Source organism: Sinocyclocheilus anshuiensis, unplaced genomic scaffold, assembly GCF_001515605.1.
Source record: "Sinocyclocheilus anshuiensis isolate Anshui unplaced genomic scaffold, SAMN03320099.WGS_v1.1 scaffold652, whole genome shotgun sequence".
In the NCBI taxonomy this organism is placed as follows: Eukaryota; Metazoa; Chordata; class Actinopteri; order Cypriniformes; family Cyprinidae; genus Sinocyclocheilus; species Sinocyclocheilus anshuiensis.
In genome coordinates, this window is record NW_015555769.1 from 212,368 (window position 1) to 221,369 (window position 9,002).

Here is a 9,002-nt window from a genome sequence, read left to right on the forward strand (position 1 = left end):
GTGTGTGTGTGTGTGTGTGAGAGTGTTTGTGTTTGATTGTGTGTGTGTGTGTATTAGAGGTTTTCACAGGTCCACATAGATCGTTTGTGTCCAGAACTTTGATGTGTCTCAGACACAGGCCAGGATGATGTTATTTTAGTATCATTAAGATAATATTTTGGTTTTTGAATTCAAAATTTTTAATTAGCTTTCATTGTTGTATCTTCTGTTTTAATTTTAATTTTAGTTAGATTTTGAATTAGAATAGATTCTATTCTATTTTCTAAAAATAGTTAGAATTTTTGTTTTTTTAAACATGTCTAATGGTTTTTTATTAATTTTTTATTTCAGTTTTATTTTAGTACTTCAACTTTAACTCTAACAAAAAAAGAGAAATGCTGCCTTGTTTTTTCAGTTAAAATTTATTTCATTTGAAATAAATTTTGAACAAAGTTTTAGTTAACGATGATAATCTTTGGAAACTGATATTAGTAGCCTTGAGTGAGCCTTGATTATAAAAAAAAAAAAATGTAAACAAATGTGCCAAATAGACCCCGGAAGATCTGAAATCTAGAAAAAGTCTATTATTTAAAACAAATATTAAACAATTCCACGACAACGTTATTATTATGATTTCCTGCCCAAGCAGAAAAACAATGTCCTGTTGCCAGATACTGATTACAGAAAAACACCTAAATGCAGTTGAAATCAGACTCAACTAAATCAAACCAAGTTCTAAATTCAACTAAAAAAAAAAGACAGATGTGCAGATTTTTTGCTTTTGACATTTGGGTCCAGTTGGGTTTGAAAAAATTGGATTCAGGTGTAATTTTATCTGTTTCCTCAGTTTTAAAAATGAATTCATGCAGGTGTGGTTTAGGTAATAAGTGATGCGTGTTGGTACAGATCTGTAGCGTGTGCTTGAATGACGTCACTGTGATCAGCTGCATCATTCACTCATGAAGTGATTGTGAAGATCACAGTCCTCAGTCAATAGTAAACGTGTGTGTGTTACCTGATGAAGCGGTTGAAGAGGAAAACCGTGCTGCGAATGACTCTAGCGGTGCGTGACTCCTCGTGTTGTGATCGTGAGAGCGTCAAACCGTCATCCATGTGACCCTCATGATGCATGATGGCCTAAAACACACACACACACACACACACATATCTGTACGTTACATTCATCCTCCACTCGAGTGCGTGTGTGTGTGCTGCAGCGCTAATGATGAGGGTGTGAGAGTCTGACGCGTCTGTAATGAATCTCTCAGAAGCAGCTCACGGGCGTCACGTATGAATGAATCCATCACACTGAACTCACAGTGACACACACACTCACTCACACAGGCTCAGATCCTGTCAAACGCTTTCATATAAAGCCACGTTCACGCACTCACCTTCCTCTGAACTCCGCCCATTCGCGCACACTTGGCGTCCACAGACTGGTACGTGAGCCAGAGCCCAGTGTCCACATGCTGGATATAACAGACCGAGTCGCCGTATTTGATGTCTGGGACGCCCATCCCATCCACCTCCTTCCTCAGGCCAAAGTCCAGCTTCTCCTGCAGGAGGACGAGCAGAGGATCATGGGTAAACACTGGTTCAGTCAGCAAACATCTCAATATAAAATCCGTTTTCCTTTTTTAATTTGAATTCAATAGCTGTCAACACACAGGAACTCAAATGACAGGAAGAGAAATTTACTGTGTTTAGTCGCACGCAGATCAACAGTTTACTGTAGTTCACCAACATATAAATCATTAAAATAAGTCCATTTAAAAATGCGGATTGATTATGAACACAAAAATGGAAGCTAACAACTGTGTAATTATTAAATTATTAAAACAGGTAATTGCAACTTTTTTGAACAATCTTTTGAGTTTATATCTCACAATTCTAATTAAAATTATTTTTTTTCCCATAATAATTAGAAAAATAATTGCATTTTTAATCACTGGTGCGTAAAAAAAACATGCTTTGTCTAAACTCATATTAATAAATCAATATTGATAAAACAATTAAGAGCCATCAATTATTCTTTCTTTAATTATAAAAACACATAAGGCCAAGGCTTTATCCCGTTTGCTGCTTCAACACCAATTCAATTCAAATTCAGGAACTGAGTCAGAGTCAGAATTGAATTAACATTCGCATTTTGATCCTCATATGCAGATGAACTGATCTAATGACGAGTGTCTGAGGTATTTCAGGTTCAGCTCAGGTTTGTGTGGCGTCAGTCTCACTTTTGAGGAACGGAAGCAGAAAGCCGTTGATTTGACGTCCGCATTCTCCTTGTCCATCAGCAGGAGTCCTTGATCGTCCATCATGCTGAGATACTTCCCGGTGGTCACGTGACGCAACCGAAACAGCTGACCCCAGCGGATGTGACTGCCGCTCCACCTGCACACAGCCAGAGGACAGGCTTCAGCTTACCCACAATGCTCTGCGGCACACACTAAACCACTGCTGAGTTCAGACAGAGTACTAAAGGAACAGTGTAAAGACAATCAGTTAATGATGACTGAAATTCAAGTGGTTTTCAAACAGTAAGCATCATTTGGTTTCAGAAGGCTTGATATACAGTGCATACGATCTACTCTTACGATGCTTTCATCACAAACAGCAGCTCAGAGATTCAACGTGAGGATGAGAAAATGACGAGATGCTCACGATGAAAACCTGAACAGACGCTGATTTGTAATTCAAAAGCAGAAAGTAAACTGTGTTGGGCTCCTGCCCCAGTATTTGGCCCCAACCCCAAAATGCCACTTTGATAAAACGCTCCAACTTCAGCGTCCCGGATTATTTTTAGTCTGTGAAGAGCAGAACGCAGAGGAGCTGACGTCCTGCAGGCTTCATGGGAACGCAAACGCCAGAGGGGTCAAAGGTGAAGGAACGCATCAGTCCTGATGACATCAGCACTGCGGCATGATGGGAACCTCACAGTACAGCCGGTCAGTCTGTGCTCTACAGGTTCATATGGAGTTAAATAAAGAGTGTCTTTTCATGTCATGTCCAGTTTCTAAATGTGTGGATTTAAAATAGAACTAATAAACTGAAACACTACCGGAATCATCATATTTCCATCATATAATGGAAAGCTTATTTATTCATCTTTCAGATGATCTATAAATCTCAATTTCGAAAAATTGACCCTTATGACTGGTTTTGTGCTCCAGGGTCACATATATGAATGATTTCTGAAGATCATGTGACACTGAAGACTGGAGTAATGGTGCTGAAAATACAGCTTTGATCACATAAATAAATTACAGTTCAACAGATATTCACATAGAAAACAGCTGTTTTAAACTGTGATAATTTCTCAAGATTTTTACTGTATTTCGATCAAATAAATGCAGCCTTGGTCAGCAGAAGAGACTTCTCTCAAAAACATTGAAAAATCTTAACTACTCCAGACTTTTGTAAATAATAAAAATGAACTGAAATAAAAAAGCAAGCTAATGATTTTGATTGATTGATTGATTTTATTCAAATGTGGCTGTGGCCGTGTCCCCGGCGTGGCATTGAGAGATGCTTTATTGCACTCTTCCCCAGCACAGATCTCAGTAATGGTGCACTCATGAACTCAAGAGCTCCTCCTCAGCACTGAAGTGCTCTGAGCGCGTGAATCAGCACACACAGAGAAACGCTCATCACTCACGCCACTCGGAGCGTCTCCAGCCTCCAGAGGGATCTGGCGTGGATGGACACGGCTCCACCCTCGTAATGCACTGTCCTGCAGGAGACAAAACCAACATATGAGTGTCTACACATCAGTCCATACTGTAAATCTACAGTACATTGCTATTTAAAGCAGAAATACTTGTGTGTAAATGTGTTATTAGTGAGTTTTGTCAGATGTCAGATATTAGAGATCAGTCCTAACAGCCATAATTGTTCCGAATGACAAATTAATTATAATTTCAGTTAAATTATTTGACTGAAGTATTTGATTTTTATTTTATTTTATTTTATGGAAATTGTATATGGCTAGAAAAAAAATGAAAGGTAGAAAATGTCCTTGAAAATCAAAAATTGTTCCTTAATTTCTGACACTGGCACAGTAGAAGTAGTGCAAAGAATTGAGAACAATAATGACATCACTTCCTGTGCAGCACAAAACAAGTCTGTGTGAGACTCTTGAGGGCAGCTGAAGGTTGAGAAGCAGAGCTCAGACTGTTGATGTGGATCAAAAAAAAGTAAAAATACACACAATGATTATTAAGACAGCATCATTCATCACGACGTCTCCTCCTGACGGTCTGTGTCTGACCTCAAACTGCAGTCTGAAGAATCACAATCAGTGTCTGGAACACGATGTGCGCTGGAACATTTCTGGTCTGACTACTGCTGCTTTACACACCAGTGAAGAGAAAGACACACACACCTACACACAAACATGGTCCCACAATGCAGCGCTCCTCGCAAAACACACACTTGCGTAATACTTGTGCAAGAACATCTCTTGTTCGAGTTAAAAGAGATAGATGGATACAGAGAAACGTTCTTTGAATTCATGCGTTCAAAAGCAGACGTGACACGCTCAAGACCACCGGTGACGAGAAACACGGATAAAGAGAACATCAAACCCTGAGAGGAACAGACTTCAGCTTTATATGTGAAGCTGAGGAGCTTAAACTCATACTAACGAATGATTTATACAGCTGAAACAGTAAATCATGCCACGAGCAATGCCAAGGTCATGGGTTCGATTCCCAGGGAATGCAAGAACTGATCAAATGTACACATTCAATGCAATGCAAGTTACGGATCCTCATAATCATAACATATGCTCTCATAATCAGAAGTTCATCTAACCAAACTATATTTAGCTTTCATTTTATTTTTAATGTTTAAGTGTCTGTTGAATGACTTGAGTGATTTTAGGAGGTATCTGTTTATTCTGGGTTAAATAGTTTGCGGTAGAGAGAGGAGCAGAGTAACGCATTTCTATCCGTGTCTGATGTCCCACAGAGGACAGGTGTTTCTGTAATTACAGCAGTCACAGCAGATCTCATTCTGTCTCACAGAACCTCACGAAGAGACCCGAGAGACTCTGTTTCTACTGAAGAACAAGAGAACGTCCTACTTTACCTTCAGGAGAAGCAACGGTGTGTTACGAGAGATAACTGGAGTACGATGTTAAAGGGCTCATATTCTGCACGTCTTCATCTCATTTCGTTAGTCAAGATGTCATGGAGTTTTTTTTTTATTTTGATCCAGTTTTTTCCAAGATTTGTCCTCTTTAAGGCCCTTCGTATAAGAGCACAAATGTATATCCAGCTCTTCACAGGGACGCCAACAACCTCCAGCCACAGCGGTTGACCTCAGAAGATGAAGACATCCTACTGAAACCCTCAGAGAGCCGAAACACTCCACACTTCAACCATCAAGAGTGTTTAATCAACCTCAACACACAGTACGGTCCAGATGGAGCAGTGAGCCATGAAGAACCAGATACACACAACACACTCTCCACATCATCTACATCAGCGCTTCTCAGCCTCTTTAACCCACTGGACACAACCATATTTGAAGTTTCTGTACAACAGATTTCATCATTTTAGAAGCTATAAGACCTGAATATTCCTCAGGGTTCCTGCTCTTTTTACCCAACAAATCCACAGTACTTTTCCAATTTTTTGTGATTACTGGGTAATTACTAAGCTGTTGAGAGGCTGCATTAATTTTTTTTTTGCCATTTTAGCTTATTTTAATGGTTATTTTGTTATAAACAACTTTAAGTTATCTTGAGGACCCTGGTGGACCCCGGACCCCTGGTTGAGAACCATTGACCCACAGGAACAAACAGACCCCTAAAAGGCGCAGTTCACCAAACTTGTGTCATCATTTGACAGCATCTGTCCTCATTCACTGCTTTGGAGAAGCATGCGGTTGATTGAATGATCACAGATTTGTGTGAACTAGTCTTTTATATCAGTGAACGCCACTGGATCAGATAATAGATGAACCCTGACCTGCGCTGTTCCTCTCCGTGTTCTCCTGACGGAACGGTCAAACACTCGTCCATGTGACCATGCAGCAGCCGCAGAACATCTCCACCAATCAGGAAGCCTGAAACACACGGTGCTGAGTAAATGAACAGGAAGTGGAATGTAGCGTGACATTAGCGTGTCAAATACTCACTCACCCTGAGCCACTTCACTGCCGGAGCAGATTGGAGCCACGCTCCAGAGCGTCTGCTGGAAAGCTGCGTCCACGTGCAAACTGCTGTTACCATACGACAAGTGCTGGAACAGAGAAACGCCCTCAGACTCATCAGCGTGTTTTTGACGGGTTTTAGCTGACGTGCAGCCATCAGGCTCTGATTCTGGTAAAACTCACCAGGTATCGTTCAGACGACACGCTGACCAGGATGAGGTCATCACCCACTCGCACCTTTTCACCCTCTGACCTCTGCTTGGACGCCGGGTGGATGGTCCACCAGCACGCCTCACCTGCACACACACACACACACACACACGCGCGCGCACACACCCACACACACATGCACACGCACACACACACACATGCACACACACACACACACGCGCGCGCACACACACAGGATAAGTATAGTTATAAATCAGATCATTTACAACCAAAACTAATAAAAATGACAAAACACAACAAAATAACTAAAACTAACATGAAAATACAACATAATTCAAAATATAAACAAAAACTATTAAAGTGTCTCAATGATACTAAAATGGCACTGCATAACAGTAATAAGAATAAGAATAATGAAAATAATGTCGCAATGCTTCTAATGGTCCTGAGAACAGGCTTCATTCTCATTGTTTTTATTTCTGTTTTCTGATTTTGTGATGAAATATGACCAGCACATGTTCCTGCGAAACATTCAGTCAGGGAATGTAAACAGGAAGTGACATCACCTGTCGTGTCTTCCTGAAGCCCCACGTCAAACGCTAGTTTGTCGGTGGATGAGCGAGCCGTAGACAGACAGCACAGATACTGGAGAGAGAAACACATCCACACGTGAATCTCACACACACACACACTCAGACGTGACGAGTCGTCAGAGTAACACACACCATCCCGCTGTAGGAGTGTCTCAGTAAGACCGCGTGACCGTAGAGCAACGTCCGGTGACCTCCGCCCTGCGCCGTCTGAAACACACACACACCCACACACACAGAGATACACACTCATAACACTGAATACAATACGACACTCATCAGCCTCACATTCACAGCTAAATCACACAACACCCTAAATACACACACAAATATGTAATATTATCTAATTATAACATCAAATTTACATAAAGTATATTTAAATATATAAAATATAAAAAAAAACGTCTATGTATACAAATATTTTAATATAAATATTAAAATATACATTAAAATATTTCTATATATAAAATATGTGTGTGCACGTGTGTAGGGTATTTTTAAAAATATTTATTTATAATATTTATTTTTGTATTTAGGCTAATTTAAAATATTTATTTAAATGATTGTTTTATACATTTAAGAGTATATCTAATATTTAAAAATCATATAATACATAACTTATTTAATTTTAAAACCAATTCCATTTAAATATTTATTACCCTGCTATTTTCTGTAAAACTTCCGTTTCAAAACAATCGATTTGCATATAAATGGACAAAACAAATAGCAATGTACATGCCATAAACGAACATGAAGAATGCCGATATGTCAAATGAGTCTAAATACGTTTGAGTGTTTTTCCATCGTGACGCTGATGTTCCTGGGAATGTGTGTGTGTGTGTGTGTGTGTTAATGGCTCTCTTAAGGCCGAGTGTGTGTGTGTGTGTGTGTGTGTGTGTGTGTGTGTGTGTGTGTGTGAGTGTGTGTGTGTGTTAATGGCTCTCTTAAGGCCGAGTGTGTGTGTGTATCAGGTAATGGCTGCAGTAATGCTTCAGGACAGGAAGAACAGGACCTTTATTTTCTCATTACACTCACTCCTGCACTCGCTCTCGTCTCACTGGAATTAGCTCACTGTACAGCTACATTACATTGCACTACATCATATCACTGCGGGACGCACAACAACGACACGGACACGGACACACACTCACATGGATTCCTACCTTCATCATGAATTTCTGTGGCCCATAAGAGGAAGAAAGACATTGTTAATCACACAAGAAATCCAGATGAGATCAGAATCTAGAGCTCAGGATGCGATCATCAACTCACTAACATTCTACTGATCTGCAGTATGCAGCATGTACACTGTGCACTGGATGCATGGAATGATCTACATCATCACATACTGTATCCCACAATGCAATGTGCTCGATTTGACCTTCCATGTCCAGTGTGATTTGATTTATAAATGCAAACTAATGTTCTTATCTGCAGGTAACTGGACGTCACTCACTGATGAGGTCATGTGACTATTCAATTCTCAAACACAAATCTAAATGAACAAGAATGTGTGATGCAAGAAAGTGAGCAAACTTCATAATTACTGGAATATCTAACCATTCTTCAATCAAGATACTGTACATTTACTGGAGATGCACACTAATATTAGATAAAAAAAAGCCTTATCTGACATCATTGTACAACTCTGGTAACTGTATCGTGATTTACGAATGTTTAGATGTTTGTAGTGGAGTGAGGAAGTGAGGAAGAGCATCATGTCTGCAGTGTTAAAGGATGATCAAGTGAACATGAGAATCACCCTCATGAACCCACATGACTCACAATCTTCAAACCGAGCATGAAACGAGCAGCGTGAACATTCTGCTGAATCACAAAAGACTGAACATCACATGGGTTTGATTCTCATCTCAGTCTGATCTGATCCTTTAATGAAGGCAGAACCAAAATGAACAAAAGATTGTGTGAAATTATGAGTCATAATAAGCACTGAATGTTTGGATCCTGTGCTGTCAGATATGAGGAACATGCTGATCTCAGATCAGGAGCATGACACACATGCAGCAGATGAGTGTGTGTTTGTGTGTGTGTGTGTGTGTGTGTGTGTGTGTGTGTGTGTGTGTGTGTGTGTGTGTGTGT

The 9,002-nt window shown here is 40.0% G+C and overlaps 1 protein-coding gene across 1 annotated transcript in view; it reads right to left on the minus strand.

The window, feature by feature from the left end:
* The window catches only part of ryr2a (ryanodine receptor 2a (cardiac)), a 124,207-nt gene that overhangs the window by 80,812 nt on the left and 34,393 nt on the right, over positions 1–9,002 (minus strand). The window contains exons 6-15 of the mRNA XM_016468347.1: positions 8,066–8,080; positions 7,038–7,112; positions 6,879–6,957; positions 6,325–6,437; positions 6,131–6,230; positions 5,958–6,054; positions 3,641–3,715; positions 2,220–2,376; positions 1,374–1,538; positions 995–1,116 (exon numbers count right to left, since the gene is read on the minus strand). Of these exons, the coding sequence (XP_016323833.1) occupies positions 995–1,116; positions 1,374–1,538; positions 2,220–2,376; positions 3,641–3,715; positions 5,958–6,054; positions 6,131–6,230; positions 6,325–6,437; positions 6,879–6,957; positions 7,038–7,112; positions 8,066–8,080 (998 nt within the window). The remainder of the gene's footprint in view (positions 1–994; positions 1,117–1,373; positions 1,539–2,219; positions 2,377–3,640; positions 3,716–5,957; positions 6,055–6,130; positions 6,231–6,324; positions 6,438–6,878; positions 6,958–7,037; positions 7,113–8,065; positions 8,081–9,002) is intronic.